Source organism: Musa acuminata, chromosome BXJ1-6 (genome assembly GCF_036884655.1).
Source record: "Musa acuminata AAA Group cultivar baxijiao chromosome BXJ1-6, Cavendish_Baxijiao_AAA, whole genome shotgun sequence".
Taxonomy (NCBI): domain Eukaryota; kingdom Viridiplantae; phylum Streptophyta; class Magnoliopsida; order Zingiberales; family Musaceae; genus Musa; species Musa acuminata.
In genome coordinates, this window is record NC_088332.1 from 34,723,265 (window position 1) to 34,741,823 (window position 18,559).

The window sequence follows — 18,559 nt, forward strand, 5'->3', positions numbered from 1 at the left end:
CGGTTAGGATGTTAGTAGAGGAAGGATGAACGGTGTTAGATGCGAGAGATATGAACCTGACCGAAGGAGCCGGGGAGGCGAGACTTTGAGCCCGGGCTGTCTCTTGCAGGACAGGATACAAACTGTTTGACCACTGAAAAGACGGCTGCTGTCTTTCTTTTGTTGAGCATCAAACGGCAACTGACGGCACTGCCCCTTTCTCGTCCGTTTCGTTGTCCCTTTCCATTGAAGACGACGCCGACGACTTGGAGCGCACGGCGGAAGAGAAACCATAGCACAGACAGGAAAAATCGACACACGCAAAGGGAAACCATATACGATCGAGAGAGAGAGGACAACCAAAGCGAATCGAAATCTCCATCAAGTGAGGCGAAGACAGCACCAGCGCCGTCCATCAACTTCTTCCCTTCCTCCCCTTTAGATTCGATGTGACGATTTCTCCTGCCCGAACCCTTTTGATCTTGATTCCCTCCTCGTTCAATCAACACTAGCCCCCAAAATTTGATCTTTGTTTGCCCCCCCCGTTCCCCTCCATGGCCGCCGACGCCCCCGCTAAGTTCCGCTCGTCGGACCTCCTCCCTGCTGCCGGCGACCTCGGCGTCGTGCAGCACGACGGCCTCCGCTTCTGGCAGTACATGGTTGCCGGATCCGTCGCCGGTCTCGTCGAGCACACCGCCATGTTCCCCGTCGACACACTCAAGACCCGGATGCAGGCGGGGTCGCCCCCCTGCCAGCCGCTGGTCGGCCTCCGCCAGACACTCCGCGCCGTCGTTAGCGCCGAGGGTCCCCTCGGTCTCTACCGCGGCGTCGGCGCCATGAGCCTTGGCGCCGGCCCCGCTCACGCCGTCTACTTCTCCGTCTACGAGCTATCCAAGGAATCCCTGTCCAGAGAGAACCCCAACAATCCGGCCGTCCACGCCGCCTCCGGGGTTCTCGCTACCATCGCAAGCGACGCCGTATTCACGCCCATGGACACCGTGAAGCAACGGCTGCAGCTGAAGGGTAGCCCGTACAAAGGGGTCGTGGACTGCGTCTCCAGGGTTCTGACGGAGGAGGGGATCAGGGCGTTCTACGCGTCGTATAAGACTACCGTGATCATGAACGCCCCCTACACTGCGGTGCATTTTGCAACTTATGAGGCGGCAAAGAGGGCGCTGATGGAGATCTCGCCTGAGAGTGCGACTGACGAGCGTCTGGTGGTGCATGCCACTGCTGGCGCTGCAGCAGGTGCCTTGGCAGCGGCTGTCACCACACCTCTTGATGTGGTCAAGACACAGTTGCAGTGTCAGGTAAAGCGTCTAAGCCAATCTATGTAATTAGTATCTTAAAGGTAGCATTTTGGTTCTAAGTATATGCAGTTCTCATCTTGATTGTTTGTTCCATCTAGTTGTGCTTAATCTCTGAACCACTGTTGTGTCCCCATTACTGAGGCACTTGATTTTGCCAACAAAGTAGTTGATATCATTGTGTTTTTGCTTGTACCTCACATGGACTCAAAATATCACCTGATGCATTAGATTATGCAGATAATTGGATGAGAATGCTCTGGGAATCATTTAGACTTACTATATCTTCATGTAAGATGACAAATTAGATACAAGGGGCAGAAGTGTTGTATTATTACTAATGAAAGTTTAAGATTCCTTGCAGAGACAGCCACTAAAAGGAGTTATTATTGTCTATGACTTGTACAAGTCTTTGGCTGTGATTATGGTTTTAAAAAAGTTATGGAAGACGATGTTAGCTCGTGAAAGATTTTCTTATATTTGGTTGCATCATAGGCTCTTCAAGGGTCATGTAGTGTGTTACATAAATTTTCGTCTGCCTTAAGGATACACATTATGTGGAGTTAATCGTTGCAAGCAATATCTCAGTACGAGCTTCCGTTATGCCTTCCATGCCATATGTCATTGTAAATGCATCCTTCTCATGGATATTTTTATAGATGGAAGTGAACAAGATGACTAGATTCTTATTCTCAGCCTGAAAGCAAATATGCTTTTTTAGAGCCACCAACAGAGAATTCTGAATTAAAACAGGAAGAACTGAATTTTTATGTCAGCTGATATGAAGTGATGATTGCATTATGTGTTAAAAGAGGATGTCGGTAGGAAAGACAACAGCAACAAAGTATGCAGTATAGGGGAAGTCAACAGAAAAAAGCGCTCACAGCATAACTACACCAATCTTTACTAGCCAGTTTCTGACATGAGAAGGCTATGCCATTAATCACTACAGTGAATTTCATGACAACTTTCCCTTTCCCTGTAGGTTTAACTGGCAATACCTCCCAATAGAAAAGAAAGGGAGTTAAATGATGTTCAGACTAAGAAATGTATGCCAGCCAGCAGCCAGTACATATAAATTGTAGTTCGTTGTATACAACACTTTGCTGGAGCTCGAATTACAACTGCAGTATCAGTTTTTGCAACAAGAAATGGACTATAATAATCATAAATCTTTTAAAAGAAAAATATATCAAGATTTTGGGACAAGCATGAGTGTTAAATAATGCTGGAGTGTTTTGGTTTCAACGTAACACTCTCGGCCATTAGTTTCTTTAGGTCCTTGTTCTTTTAATAGGATCATTACATGCAACTGCAAGAGTTGATTGACATCCTGTCTTTGTGTACAATTTGATATCCTGGATCAATAATCTTTGTCTATGATAAAGAGATTAAAGGGCTTCCTAGTGTGGATCAAAGAGATGCCAAGCCTAGATCTTTTCTTATCCTCAATCATAGTAAAAATTTCTAGTGTCCTATAGAAAAAAAAATACAAGGAAAGATTTTGTTGCTCATTAGTATTATTAGTACAATACAATCATGTAAAGGTATTTGTCCCTTCAGTCATAGACGGTTGTCGTGCACTTGCAACACCTTCGTCAATGGACCATTTGTCGCTTTTGTTTACTTGTACACATGTTTGGCGGCATGTTTTGCCTTGTTTTTGTGTGTTTTTGCTTGAAAAATATGAGCAGAAATAGTTTGCAGGGTTGCAGAGCGACCACTCACCAGAATATGGGTAAAATTGCCCCATAATGGCCTAATTTTTGCGTGTCATGACCTGTTTTTGCATGTTATGGTGTGGTGCGAAACGTCAGCCATCTTAGCATCCTAGAACCCACCGGGTGACACAAGGCCAAATGAGGGTTTTGGATAGTGTTGGGTGTTGATTAGATTCACAAGTTAACATGTAAGGTATACGAGGACTTGCTAACATGCCTGACACCCAGTGAGCAATTATTTATGGACTTGCGATGGAGGATTCATTCAAATGGACAAATTGAAGGTGCGGGCTTTAACGGTGTAGCAAATACCAAAGAAGGTACTGGAGCTAAGATCTTTCATTGGTTTCGTCAACTATTATCGGTGCTTCATTGTTGGATACTTGAAGCGCGTAGCTACACTAACCGAGTTGCTGAAGGAGTAGCTTTGGCGATGGTCAGACAAATGTGAAGCGACATTCCAAGACCTAAAGGCTATTATTAGAAGAACTGGTACTTAAATTATACTATGGTAAGCCTTTCGAAGTCCACACAGATGTTTTAGACTTCGTTATTGGAGTACTTATGTAGGAGGGTCACCTAGTGATATATAATAGTCGCAAACTCAACGGGACTGAGCAACGGTATCCAGTGCACGAGAAGGAGATGACAGCAGTAGTCCACTGTCTATGAGTATGGCGGTGCTACCTTCTCGGAACGCGATTTGTGCTAAGGACGGACAATATCACATTAAGTTACTTCCAAACTCAAATGAAGCTCTTCTTAAAGCAAGCATAGTGGCAGGACTTCCTGGATGAATTTGATATGGCAATGAAGTACAAGCCTAGAAGAGCAAATGTCATGGCCGTTATATTGAGTAAGAAAGTAGAGCTGATAAATGTCGTGCAACTGAAAGGCGGAGGCCAAGCAAGTCAGTTGCATTCCAACTTCCTTTCCAAGATCAGGGATGAACTATACAGTAATCCCCAAGCAATAACCCTGGTACAACTAGTCAAAGAAGATAAGGCACAATGACTTTGGTTCCAGGAGGGATTCATCTACACCAAAGAGAATAGAGTTTATGCTCCCCGAGTGGACAATTTGAGACATGAACTCTTGAGAGAGTATTACAATTCCCCTTGAGCAGGACATGCGGGTATTCACCGAACATTGGCTCTCATAGAAAGGGCTTTCTATTGGCCGAAGATGAGGATTGATGTAGAGGAATATGTTCGAACATGCCTTACTTGCGAACAAGATAAGGGTAGCGGAAGCCAATGAGACTTTTGGAGTCATTGCTCATACTAGAAAGATCATGAAAGAACATTTTCTTGGACTTCATATCAAGCTTGCCGACAGTCGGGAGACTTAGATCAATACTCATTGTGGTTGATCAGTTTTCAAAGTATGCAACATTCATTGTTGCACCCATACACTGCTCAGTGGAGGAGGCGACTAAGTTGATAATGAAGAATGTGGTGAAGTATTAAGGAGTTCCACATAATATCATCAGCGATCGAGATGCACGGTTCTTGGGATGGTTTTGGATTGAGCTGTTCAAAATGCTGGGGTCTAAGTTATGCTTCTCAAGTCTCCACCCCTAGATGGATGGCCAGACTAAAATAATAAATTTGTTCATTGAGTAATATCTTTGGTACTACATGCGTGTCAATCAACAGGATTGGGTGAAGTTGTTGGACATAGTCCAATTCTTCTACAACTTGTCGATCGTCGCACACCCTTAACGAACTGTTTGTCGCTTTTATTTACTTGTACATATGTTTGACAGTGTGTTTTGTTTTGTTTTTGTGTGTTTTTATTTGAAAACTATGAGCTAGAATAGTTTGCAGGGCTGTAGAGTAATCACTCACCAGAATAGGCAAAATTGCCCCAGAATGGTCTACATTTTGTGTGCGTCGGCTTGTTTTTTGCAGGCTATGGTGTAGTGTGAAACATCAGCCATCTCAGCACCCTAGAATCACCCAGGTGGCACAAGGTTGGATGGGGGTTTGGGGTAGTGTTAGGGCGTTGATAGAATTTACATGTTTGCACGTAAAGTCTATGAGGACTTGCCAACTTGTCTGATACCCGATGAGCATCCATTTGTGGACTTGAGGTTGTTTGTTTGCCTTCTAAAGTCCTTGTTTTCTCTTTTCTCTCTTGTACACCAATTGTTTGTTGAAATGCTTGTTAAACTACCCCTTTTATGAGATATCGAGACTTGTCCATCGCTTGTTTTGGGAACTAATCAATTTGCTCTTTATAGGTCCTTCGGGACTTAAGTGAGGTTGCAACTAGGTTGACCCTTTGTGAACGGATAACGTAAAGATAACTCACGACTTAGGTAATGCCGTAATTCCAGCTAAGTTCGTGATACTTCGATGCTTAGAGATACACTAGCTTATCTTTTGTTTTATTGATATGTTTTTTAGAACCTTGGTGATGCATCTAGGGAGTTGTAAAAGTTAGGGTTTTGGCTTGTATTTTGCTTCAAATTTGTTCCTTGAAAAAAATTGAACTTGTTTATATTGGCCTTACTATATCCAACGAGGGTCGTATTGACACTTCGAGTAGTTCTTGTACGTCATGGTGTGACTTTTTGTTTTTGTTTCTAGTTAATGCCACCCCATCCAATGTGCAGATTCCTGCATGTTGCCTCCATATATAATATATGTGGTACAGCTTTTGACCAATCAACATGTGGAGCTTCATGGATTGCTCTTGAATGGAATTTTTAGCTGGGTCCACACTTTTCCTTATTTCCCTTCAGCTCTTCAACCAAACATCCTTACAAATTTTCTCATCCTGCAGAAACCACCAAATTCTTGTTTGTTAAATTTCATCACACTTTTCTTGTTAAATCAGGTCGGCACTTCTCTAATTCCCTAATGTTCATAACTAATTGCATATGATTAAAAAAGGCCACAAAGCATGACTGTAGCATCGTCCTTCTTTGCAAAGCTTGATTTCGAGGATAACTTTTATCTGTATCTGAAACTAGGTCAATCTATGGTTCTGCATCATATGCAAAGCTCTGTAGCTCCTAAAGGTTGAAGAGTATCTGTTCCTGGCAGAGCTGATGATTATTGTTAGCTGGATTGCTATGATATCAAAAGATATATCACAGGAAGCTTCATTAATAGAAAAAGGAAAATTGGCAAAGCTTCACTTTGGGATTTTATCCAATGATATTCCCCATCTTTCTGATGTGATATGTCTTGCATTTGCTCTTTTACAAGAAAAGTTGTCAGGATATTATTATCAGTCCTTTTCTTGCATACTGTAGCTTTGGACTTGTGTTTCAAGTCCTTCTGATTTTCTTGACTCATCTGATACTGCCTTTATGTGCTTCTTTTCAACTCCATCGAGTGCTCTATGATATTTTTAAGTAGCGGATGATGCATTCACATATTCAGCATTGGTTTTTTGTTATTTAAAGTTCTAGTTGGTTCCTTTGTTTTCCTTGAGCAGGGTGTTTGCGGTTGTGATCGATTCTCAAGCAGCTCTACAAGTGAGGTTATACGGGCTATAATAGGGCGCGATGGATATGTTGGCCTGATGAGGGGTTGGAAACCTAGAATGCTATTTCATGCACCAGCAGCAGCCATTTGCTGGTCTACATATGAAGCAACAAAGTCATTTTTTCAAAAGCGGAATGACCAAAAGTGATCAAATCATCTGAAGATCTCACAGGGCTTTTTTTTTTTTTTCTTGTCTTGTTAATTTTTCTTCCAGATAGTTCTTAATCTTATACAGAGAGAGAGATGCATCGTCGCCCGATAAAAGCAATCATCCATAATGCATGCTATGGTAGCTGTTGCTATCGATGTGGATTTATTCCCAATCCTGTTTGAAAATTGTTGCAGCATAAATTTTCTTGCTGTTAAAAATAAGTGCAAATCATGTTTCAAGGTGGGGATCCGATATGGATTATCGTTTTATGATCTCATAAACTTGTGCCAAATAGGAAGGGCTTAAATTTGTTGAGAAAGCATGTTTGCAAGAAGCGTGGGTTTTTGTTGTATCTGTCTGCCAGACTAATCCAACATGAGCTATAACAGATGATGTTACTTTGCTTCCCAAGCCTGTGATACATTTGACTTGTTTGTTTTTGTGATTTCAGAATCCAACATGAGACAACACTCTCAAGAGGACAACCATTTGGTGGCACCGTTGCTCTCGCCTCCCCTCTGTGATCCAAAGTGGGTTCAAAGTTCTTGAAGAACATACATAATCAAAGAATGAAAAAGATTGTTTTGAGTGTGTTAATGCCAAGTAAGTCTGAAGAGGAAATCAAGTGAGATGCTCCATATAATTTTAATTTGTTTCGACTAATATGTTGTGATTCGAAATCCAATATCTTTTACTATGAGAATAAATTTTGAATTTTTAAATTGAGAACTGTATCTGTGATCGTTTTGTCGGTCTGTTTGTCTCCGATAATTAATTCTTGTCGATCAATAACAATAGTAGGAAAATTTGTATAATAATGACATACAAAAACAAAGTTAGGGTGTAAAGAAGACATGATGACAACATTCCATTGGCAATCCAATTTACCATCTCGAAGAAACCTGAAAATTTCATGCATCCTTATTTTCTTCAATCCTGTGGGAAAAATGGATTTTTGATCTCTCAGGATATTTAGGTCTTTGATTCTTTTGATATCAACCCGAACTCAGTGAGAAGTTGTGACTTTGGTCTATAGATATCAATCAGAAAATTTCAAGTCTTTTATAGTTTATAGTCGTATAATATTATTTACAAAATAAATAGAGATTATAATTTTTATACCTAATAATCACTATGGCATCAGTGTATGGAACTCCAAAAATATCAAAATGATGATATGAATTTACTTTTTCTCTTTAAATATACTATAATTGTCTTATAATTTATTATAAATACGAGAAAATATTTCATTATATCGACTCTTCTCCTTTGCCTCGACGGATTGATCCTCGAAAATAGTCGTCCAAGTGAATTTTAATCCAACAATTTGTTGATGATGGAAATGGAACCATTCAATAATTTTTCATTATTATTTCAATCATAAACCGTGAGTATCCTTTAAGCAATGAATTCATAGTTTATGATATATTTATTGTGAACATGGTATAGCAACAACTAAGGAAAAATATAAGTCTCTATTTCTCCTTCTCAACATCAAATATCTGAAAACCTTTTTATAATCTTCTGCATTCATTCATTTAACTTGTAGATAGTAATAGCTTTAGCAGCATCTTAGAAAAACTGATGTATCTCACACATCAGTTACGAGAACTTTGGAATGATTTACTTGTAGGTGGTAGAAGATAAGATTTCCGCACCATCTTGCGGGGGCATGATAAAAAATAAGATTTCCTCAACTATTTCCCCTATACGAGGAAATCTCTCTATTTTGATGAGAATTTATAGGAAAATCCTCTCTATTCTATCGAGGAAAATCCTTCATAGAAAAATTCTTCTTCCTAATCTGTATAAATAGGAGAAGGACATGTTAATGTATTGAAGCTAAAGTTATTTCAATAAAGTTTCTTCAATAAAGCTTTTTTAATAATTGTTCTTATCTTCTATTATTTTCATCGGTACGAAGATCTTCGTGACCGAAAGGATTCCTAATGGTAGTGTTCTTTTAACTTCCTTATAAATGAAACTATATGAGTGTTGAAGATCATCGCAAACTTGGTTAAGTTAATCTCATATGAGATTAACTAACTTTTCATGTAAGATACAAGGGATTGAAATAATTTTTGAATATATATAAGAATCATATTTCGTTTATCAAAACAAAACATCATCTTTAATATTTTTTTTCTTCAACAATAAAAGCACTGTATAGTCATTCTATATGATCGCCATTTAATTTTGTCAAACTAGGTTGATGTTCTTTAGAGAACTTTGCAATTCTAAAACTACCGGTGGTTCTATTACAAGTTACTATCATCGATCCGTGATATGGAGCTACACATTGGCCTTCATCTTATAACTTCTAGTTTTCTTCGAACCATACCCTTTTGAGATTTTTAAAATATTTTTATCTCAAAATACTTATAGAAAGTTCAAATTGTGCTAAATATTATAATATATTCAATATAGCTTGATAGGGCATATTGTGGATCTCACAACATGGATACGCCTGACAATCACGTCAGCGCAAATATGAAACCTCGTGATGAAGATGGGGTACCATGTCAGACATGCCACCACGGACTCGAGACGATGGTCGCCCCCCTCCCACGTTGTCCGGAGCCACACGAGCCAGCGTCGTCCCAATAAAGGCTGCTCCGGAAAGCTCGGGACGATGCCGCGCGACACCGTTCCGCACATATCGGGTGGCCATCGTCCTGAAAGTATGAACTCGTCACTCGGAGAGTCGACCGTCACATGCAAATTGCATATGGCTGAACCTCGGGCACCAGAATAAAAGCCCTCAACCAGCATCTGGTAAGGGGGCGCAAGCTTTCTACAAAAGTCCACTGACTTGATCTTTGGAGGGGCCTAAGTCGAGAAACTCATCCCCTCCCAACCTAGGCCAATGTGCAAGAACCCGGCAGCAACGAAACAGAGCGTGCCCACTAAAGAGCCACATCCGGAACCGACCACTAGCTTAGCTAGTTCCCAACCAAGGCTTGATCACCGAGATGATACTGGACATCAGCAATCAAACTGAGCCATGTTGACTCATCGACCAAGGTGTAGAGGTTCACCAACATAACCTACTTATTAATTTTAATATTATTTAAAAACTATATATATATATATATATATATATATATATATATAATATGAACAAGGAAAAGATCATTGAATAATGGCATTAACCTTACTCGGTCAAATTTAAGGTAAATTTATCATCATCTTCAACATAATAAATAAAGACATTTAACATATCAAACTACTCTATTAATTCAACTAGCTAGCATGCTTGTTTCTTCAATATTTTTATCATACCATATCCTCGTTGAAAACAAATCACTCATAAACAGTATTTGGAATAAACATTTAGATTAAAATCACATTCAATCACTTCTCTTTCTCTTTCTTGGGCTCATTTATTTTCAAAATCACCACTTTCATTGTTTCCATCATAATGAAATAGGTTGTACAAGTGTACATCTTGATTGTCAAACTAGTCTTTCACTTAGATTGATGTCTATCTTAAATTTTGATTGTCAATATAATCGAGAACCAAAAAAATTTCATTGAGAAGAGAATCACCCCACCCCCTATGATGAAATCACTAGAACAACACGGTAGTAGCAACAAGGATGACAGCTAGAATTTATTAGTATACAAGTTATAGGAGTCGAACGTATACCGAAAACATCACTCCTATGGAATTCCACTTACATTCGACATCAATTTTATCAAAATGATAATCAAAGAGAGAATTTAATTGAAGAAAAATGTTAGTATCTGATCCCTTTTGCCACTTCAAAAAAGTGCGCAACATTTTCCTCGGGGGTTCCCACTACAATGCCATGACCGAGGTTCAATATATGCTTGCTGCTACCTGCCTTTCTTACTGTATCGTTAATTCGCTCGGTTATAAACTCCGTTGATCCAAAAAGAACACCAGGGTCGACATTTCCCTGGACTGCGATATCGGATCCCAGCCTTCTCCTACCTTCAGCCATGTCTACTGTCCAGTCCAAGCTGACAACATCGACGCCTGTCGATGGAAGTCTCTCGAGCAAGCCTCCTGAACCACTTGCATAAAGAATCAATGGTAGATCAGGGTGTGTCTTCTTCACTGAATCCACAATTTGTTTCAAATAAGGCAAACTAAATTCTTCAAAGTCCACGGGACTTAGTTCGGTCGCCCAAGAATCAAAAATCTGGACAGCTTGTGCCCCATTGTCAGCTTGATACTTGATGTACTCGGCCATAGAATTTGTAAATTTCTGTAACAGTGAATGTAGAACCTACAAAAGAAACATGGTGTCCAATAAGGACCACTAAAATTAAAGACATGCTTATGGAGCTAGCATCTGAAACAAAGAACTAATGGATCAAGAGGTAGATATTCAACATGTTTTCGAGTATCTTTTATAAAGAACTAACAAGGTAAAATTATCTCAACTGTTTAGTTTGCAAGCAAATATCCAGCACCTTAAACTCACTTTACAAGTTATTTGATAGATGCAACAACGCTGACAAATTATGTTAGGCTATTATGATCTAACAAAGGACTGGTGAAATTGTTTCTAGTGATCCGATATTTTGCTACCCACATCACATGGCATCACGCCTTTGACGTTAGGCTACTTCAACCTCAACCCCCTCCTTTTCAGGATGGTTTCTTTCTGGTCACATTGATTGACACCACAAAGTGTTAGATTGTATCAATTCTACTGCATGGATACTTGGCTTGCTCATCAATTCTGCCACATCCAGCAGCACTTACAAGACCTCCAGGTGCTAAAAATCTGCCTCATTAATGTCCTATTGTCAATTAAGTTGAAGACACTTTTATTTCATGACCTCTATGAAGCCTCCAAATGTTTGACATCCCAACTTCATGTAACTTGACTTTTGTCTAAGACTCCATGTCCTAATTATAGCCTAATGAGCATTCAGGTACAAGGTACTCTTAAAGTTGTTAGCACTTATTTCCTTCAACTTATTAAGCATTTAAAATAATAATTCCCAAAATGGCAACTGACAGTATTTACTACTTAGTGAGATTCAACATTATCTCTCGATGTTCTGGAAAAGGTTTCCGGTGATGGTTTGCTGAAAGAAGTCAGTCACCTAGCGAAGGCCAATCACTTTAAGTAGGATGCAGTTTAAGAATATAATACTTAGGCAAAGAGCTACAAGTTTTCACAACATATCTAGCACTGAACCCCACTAACTTGACAAATTCTGTCTTATGGAATTACTCTTTGTGCTAAGGCATCATCTGGAAATTGAGTCACTTAAGAGCTGATGAAAGCCCATCACTGTCATCATAAACCCAGACAAATAGAGTTCTATAAAATGGATGACTTAAACAACATCCCTGAAAGTAAGCTTAAAACCTTGTTTGGATATGCTCTCAGAATACAGTTTCCAGCCTTACACAACCCAAAGCAAAATATATTGTTTGATGACAATGCTTTGCTCTCACATCTTAAAAATTGTTCTTAAGCATTGAAGCTAGAAAATAAGTGGAGAATAACTTAGGGGGTTTCTCATTTTTAAGAAAGCTTTTTCTCCAACTATATTATATATTAGTATATTATGTGCATAAATACAAAATGATTTAACAGTACCTCATCAAATATGTCGTGGGATATAACATCATCACTAATTCAACATAATAACTTAATAATTTTATAATATAAATACAGTAGCAAAATAAAATTAATATATCATAAAATAAACTATGAAAAATAATAAATTTTATATAACAGTATAATGATATTATCTCCTCTCTAATAATATCCTGTCTCCCATTGTGAAAACAACTATCCAAATAAGACAACTACTTTCAAGAAACAATCTTCAGAATAATGTCAAAAAGCATTTTCTGAGAATATATCCAATAAAACATGTACTTAGATGCACAAAATTCAAACATATTTTCTGCTAATAAAATGTACACCTCAAAAGAAATATAAAATCAACATGTCAGAAGCTTCTTCTGGTTTATAATGCATAAGAATACCACTATTTCCATGGACAGGCTGCATATCAACCTATTGAAAAGCGATTGACTATTAAAGTACTACTAATCTAATTAAATTGACGAAAAGACTTCTCTCGTTGTTTGCTTCAAATTATATCACTTGATTGTAGATACCTGTGGTTGAGAAAAAGCCAGCCTCTTTATCTTCGTGAAATGCTTAGATGAACCACCTTCAACGACATAAGATGCCAGGGTGAATGGAGCTCCAACAAAGCCCAGAACAGCTGCATCACTTTTAACCTGCAAAAGCAACAAAACATTTGATAATGCAAAATGCTAAAGTATTAACAGTTTACGAGCATGGACTGATGACACCATGAAGAAAATTATAAAAGATAGCAAACTGACCTCTTCCCGGAGTATTGTCAATGCTTCACCAACATATGGAACCGACTCCTCAGGAACAAACTCTCTGACTTGAGCTACATCATCAGCTGTTCTAATAGGACTGTATATTACTGGACCTTTTCCTTTAACAATGTCAAATGGTATATTCATCCCAGGAAGTGGGGTAAGGATATCTGAAAACAATATAACCTGCCAGAAAACAAATGCAATAACTGAAATCAGAAAGAACTAAACAAGTACATGGAAATGTTATTTTACCCCATCATGCATTCAGTAAAGAAAAGCCAGTTACAAATTTGTAATGGTTAAATGACAAAAGAATTATTATAACAGCATTGTTCAAACAAGCTCTTATCCTATTTCATAAGTAACATAAAGCCTCCAACTTTGGCCTAAAATACGCAATTAATTTTACCATTTAATGACCATGGTTCACCTTAGCAAATACACCATGGTTGCATAAATGTACAACAAATATATTAGGCAAGTAGAACAGAAAAATCAGAACCCACAGAGCAAATAAATTAAGGATTTCACTACAGATTTCAACCAGCAGTCATAAGACAGATCTAATATGGTCTTACAAATAGAAGGGCAGAAAGGAAAGATAAAGTTTTCCACATAAAGTCTCTTACCCCATCAGGCCTGAAAACCTTCCAAGGTTGCAGAGAGATTTCAACCACAAGATCAACGTTTTCTGATCTTTCACGAAAAGAAGGATATTTTTCACAGAGCAGCTGATAACTCTGTTCGGAAGAGAAAAGGTAAAGAAATAAGTAATATTGCAAACACTCTCAATTTATAGTCATGATACTTCAATATGATCTACATGAACAGAAATTAATTTGATATAAGTAATCAATTTTGGTGCATTACTGGTGACAGGAAAGTATTAAGGGCAGCACATCAAGAAGATTAAAAAATACATTAAGTTTATGAAGTAAGTTAACAGTTGCAATTGAATCCTTATAATACATTATTGTCAATGAAAGAGGAAGAAAGTCTTAACATTTTATTTAAAATGATCCGCAATATTAAATATTCTCACTGAAACAAACTAATAGGCAAGGCTAGAATTTAAACATCAGGATGTTTATTTGAATGTTTTGCCACATCCAACAAAGATTGTATAAGTAGTCATTGCACATTAAATATGTAGACAAACACCTTCATATATATTGAATTCATGTTAGACACACCTGAACAGCTATGACATGATCTCGAGTCTATAATAGATGCTAAACTAGTTTAAGTAAATATAACTTATGCCACAGAAATCCATTTTCAGTTACACATTATACTAATTAAGCGAACCTCAAGATAACAAGTTGCAAAGCATAAATGTAAGCTTTCTGCACAATCAAGTTCTTGGTCAATCTCATGCACCGACTATATCGTTGAAATGAACCAGTGTTTTTAAAAGTGTTAGGCGCCAAGGTCCCAAAACGCTCAAGGTACTAGGCACTCGCCAAGGTGCCCGCCCAAGCTACATAATATTAAAATTAAAGAAATATATATTACGATAGATTAATATGATCATAAAAATAAAATGATACAATATGGTTTCGACTAATAGAGACTTATGTTAAACAAGTTTCTAACCAGTGCTAAATAGTTCTAAAGAGTAGACCAATATGGTGCCAAACAGTTCTAAAGAGTGGATCAATATGGTGGTAAACGGTTCTAACCAATGTTAACTAGTTCTAAAGAGGGAACTGAGAAGAGGAGTAACCGATGGCTATAGATGAAGGTGAGGGAAGGAGAGGATAGCGAACAAAGCTATGTACGAAGACGGTGGTGGTGGACAAAGCTACAGACGAAGGCACCGGCGACGAACAAAGGTAGAGGAGGTGGATGAAGCTATGAACCAAGGCGACAAAGGAAGCTGCAGGGATGGACAAAGGCGATAGCGGCAGACATAGGGTTTCACTTCGGGTTTGTCCCATTGAGTCGGGTCCCAACCCAACTTCACTTGGGCACTCGCCCAAGGTGCCCGGTGTCTAGCTCAAGCGAGCGCTTCATCGAAACGTCTTGCCCAGAGGTTTTGCGAGGCGCTCGGGCCTTGCCTTGCCCGAGCGCATAGGTGGGTGCCCGAGCACCTTTTGAAAACACTAAAATGAACTCGAATGAGCAATTAATTACCAAACTAACTGCAAGTTTAACGAGTCATTCTATGATGTCTCACCCAACAAAGACCTAGAGGAGACTATATCATAGCAGACGATATTGACTCATGATTCCATATAAGTTTTAAAAAAAGTGTGCAGCATGGTTGAGGCCATACCCAATCAGAAAATGATATTCAAATGCATGTCATGTAGTTGCCGTATCAATTAATTCATAACAGGTGAATAAATTAATGAAACATCTCACAATCTAGACTATCTATATGCTAGCATCTTAGTTGTAGCAACATCCTACCATTGTTCGACAAAAAAAGAAAAGCATATTGACATTTGGTACAGCCACTGAATAGCAATTCAAGAACCTGTAAATACTAAACTTTCTGCTGCATTTTAATTCCATAATTTGTGTATCAAAATTTATTTGTATTGAATATTTGTAAGTGTACATGAAATTAAACCGTGATATCTAAAGTTTGAGATGTACAAATAAATTCAATGGCTTTGAGAGAACTAAACACAAGCTCTGCAGGCCACAGCTGGAAACAAAGAATGCATTAGACCTGCCTTCATGTACCTCCCGGCTTGCCTCATAAGCCAAACTGGGGGTCTTTCAACTTTTTCACCACGAACAGCATTCAATAGGAGTGGTTCAGTTACACTAGCAACTTTTGGTGCTTCTATATACTCTGAAACATAGAATAAAAACTGAAAAGTTAAAACCTGAAAGACAAAGAAGCAACAATATAAATTTAGATCAGCATATTATCTTGGATCTTTTTGTTCAATCCTTTTGCAACTAGAATTTTGAATTCTAAAGGATCACATTTTATTGTCAATTTACTGCGACGAGGTACAACCAGATGCTTAGATTCGATCCCCGACTCAATGGACGAGTTAGTTGCCACTATTTGTCATAATATATATAATCCTCATGGATAGCCATCTAACTGTCATGAGCACCATCACTGACTCTCTATTTAATCTCACCATGTTTTCTCTTTTGACATCCTTCTGCTAGCTGCTAACTGCTAACAGCATCGTGCCAACGGATGTCTAGCCATCTGTACAATTCCTCTGCCTCTTTAACATTGCCGAGATCTACAATACGCTTGATAATACATTCAATTCGCAGATGCTGAATTCTTCGAAAAAGAAAACAAATCCCAACATCAACAAAATAATTGTTTGAAGAATTGACATTGACAAATACATATGAATCTACTAGGTACCAGCAATATTGGCATGGGATTACCACCAAGGCAAAAAACCCCAACATTTCAAGTCGTTTTAATCCCTATAGTCTTCTCGATTTCTAGGAGTCATCAAGATGAGAATCTAAAAAAGCTTCCTTTTTTTTCCAGAAAATCTATCGCCAATAACAATACGACAAAGGAATTTGAAGCCCTAGCTCAACTGGTTGACTGAGCTCGTACAAATTAACGTAAAAAGGAAGACAGAAAAGAGATGGAATTAGGGAAGAACGAGCAATTTGGTACCTCCGACGGCGCATCGGATCGCGAAGGGCTTCGATTTGGACCGAGAACTAATGGCCGAATTCCGAGCAACAGAGGCTGGCGAGTAAAGGGAAATCGGGCAACTAATGCACGACATCTTCCGGAGACTAAAATTACCCAAAAACAAGATTCAAGTCTCTTCTCTAGAAGATTTGGTAGCCGCTGCTCTCCCCCGCGCTCGCATTTACCTCTTCGCCTGCAACAAAAATTGGCCGACGAGAGAGAGAGGATAAATAGAGGACATTAACGACCAAATAAATTCTATTCATTAAATACCTAAAATACCCTTCCATGGAAAGCATTAACAAGATAGCATAGGATCGGAAATCTTCATCTAAAACGAGGGTATTATAGGTAATTTGTTATCGCTCTATCTAGCTCGTCCTCCCAACGACCAATTAGATTCGAGAATATAGTGTTGCGGATAATGCTGTCCACTAACAACCTTTGACAAATATTTTCCTTTTAATTTTAATGCAAAAATCTCCAAATGTTGTTATCACCTCCTTTCTTCTTGGAAGTAAAACATAATTCTCTCCATTTACTTCACCAATTTGTCTACTTTTTTTTTTTCACTCAGTCAAATTGATTCAGGATTAATCAAGAATTTATAGATCACTTTATTTATTTTTTAATCAATATCATCACATGAGACATGACTTTCATTTATTTTTTGATTTATATTAATTTGGGTGTGGCAGAGATCAATTTTGAATTTAGGACCTTTGGCTTTATGTTACTATTTTTTTTGCAAGATTAATATTTGTTTTTTGTTTGACTAAATCTCATTGTAAATTCTGGAGATGGAAATATTTGTGTTGAGCATTGAGCTGATGATAGCAAAGCTTCTTTGTCTGCAGCAGCTTAAACTTGCATTCATAGATTCAGGCCTGTGATCTGTTCCATGTAAATTATAATTGTTGTCATATAAAGCAGGTTGATTGATTATATAGATTAATTTCGGGTGCATTATTCATCTGGAAAAAAAACAAAAGAGAGTAGAATTTGCATCAGAATTATCAACCAAGTTATATAGATCCATCGAGCTTGAATCAAGGCACAGAAAAAGCTACCAGCAGATGCAGTATCAGTAATGCCCCAAACTCCATGAACTATCGAAAGATCATATATGATTCATGTGCACAAAACAGAAGTAGATCTAATTCTGTGATAAAAGTTCAAAACTTTTAGCAGATTTTGAGGAACAAATACTTGTTTTTCGAAGAAACAGCTGAAGAACAGATCATCTCTTACAGTATGTTATGAGGCTACAAGATTGCTGAAGAACATGTGCAAGTGATGATAGAGGATGAACACAACCTGTGAATGCTTCTTCTCTTAAATCAAACTGTTACTGACTAGAATCAATCTTTACATGATTAAGAGAGAGAGAGAGAGAGAGAGAGAAACAGCTTGGAAGATGGAAAAAGAAGCAAAAACATGATTTCGGCAGTCTGAAAAGTAATTAATCTTTCACAGTAGCCAAATGAGTTGCCTTTCAAAGTAGGAACACAGTCTTGATAACTTGGTTTCCTTTCTAAAACAACAGTCGTTTGGGTCTTCCAACTCATGTTCTTCAACATCCCTGTCATGGATTGGAAATCAAATACAAAAAGCAACTCTTGAAAGCCAAGTAAGTCTTTATGATGCAGACCAAATTGCACAAGTCGTTCACTCACAACCTTCGATGAGATATAAATATTTTTGTTGACAATAACAACTTGCACCTCTAATGCAAATTTTAAATGCTACACAGCCAACATATTAGTCTTCCTCAAAACATGCATGCTTCTTTCTTCTCCTAACGTGGAGTTTGACCAATCACACGGTATATGGAAAGGCAGCAGTAGTGATCTATCATCTATGACCAAATCCAACTCTCAAATCTAGCTTGATGAATAATGTCCCC

General features: G+C 38.3%; 2 protein-coding genes across 2 annotated transcripts; one reads left to right on the top strand and one right to left on the bottom strand.

The window, feature by feature from the left end:
- Positions 1–392: 392 nt before the first annotated feature.
- Positions 393–6,897, top strand: LOC135676731 (uncharacterized). The gene is made up of 2 exons (XM_065188227.1): positions 393–1,289; positions 6,458–6,897. The coding sequence occupies exons 1-2, from the start codon at positions 534–536 to the stop codon at positions 6,653–6,655; spliced, it is 954 nt and encodes a 317-aa protein (XP_065044299.1). The 5' UTR covers positions 393–533; the 3' UTR covers positions 6,656–6,897.
- Positions 6,898–10,243: 3,346 nt separating this feature from the next.
- Positions 10,244–16,869, bottom strand: LOC135676732 (uroporphyrinogen decarboxylase). The gene is made up of 6 exons (XM_065188228.1): positions 16,633–16,869; positions 15,701–15,822; positions 13,646–13,756; positions 13,011–13,199; positions 12,777–12,902; positions 10,244–10,914 (listed from the first exon to the last, which is right to left on the bottom strand). Exons 1-6 carry the CDS (start codon positions 16,745–16,747, stop codon positions 10,399–10,401), a joined length of 1,179 nt encoding a protein of 392 aa, XP_065044300.1. The 5' UTR covers positions 16,748–16,869; the 3' UTR covers positions 10,244–10,398.
- Between the last annotated feature and the right edge of the window lie 1,690 nt (positions 16,870–18,559).

Excerpts from the sequence above, each read along its gene's own strand:
- LOC135676731 (XM_065188227.1), top strand. The coding sequence starts at position 534 with ATGGCCGCCGACGCCCCCGCTAAGTTCCGCTCGTCGGACCTCCTCCCT. Across the intron at positions 1,290-6,457 it reads AGACACAGTTGCAGTGTCAG|GGTGTTTGCGGTTGTGATCG; the intron begins GTAAAGCGTCTA and ends TTCCTTGAGCAG.
- LOC135676732 (XM_065188228.1), bottom strand. The coding sequence starts at position 16,747 with ATGTCGTGCATTAGTTGCCCGATTTCCCTTTACTCGCCAGCCTCTGTT. Across the intron at positions 13,200-13,645 it reads AGGTTTTCAGGCCTGATGGG|GTTATATTGTTTTCAGATAT; the intron begins GTAAGAGACTTT and ends GTTTTCTGGCAG. Across the intron at positions 12,903-13,010 it reads TGACAATACTCCGGGAAGAG|GTTAAAAGTGATGCAGCTGT; the intron begins GTCAGTTTGCTA and ends TTGCTTTTGCAG.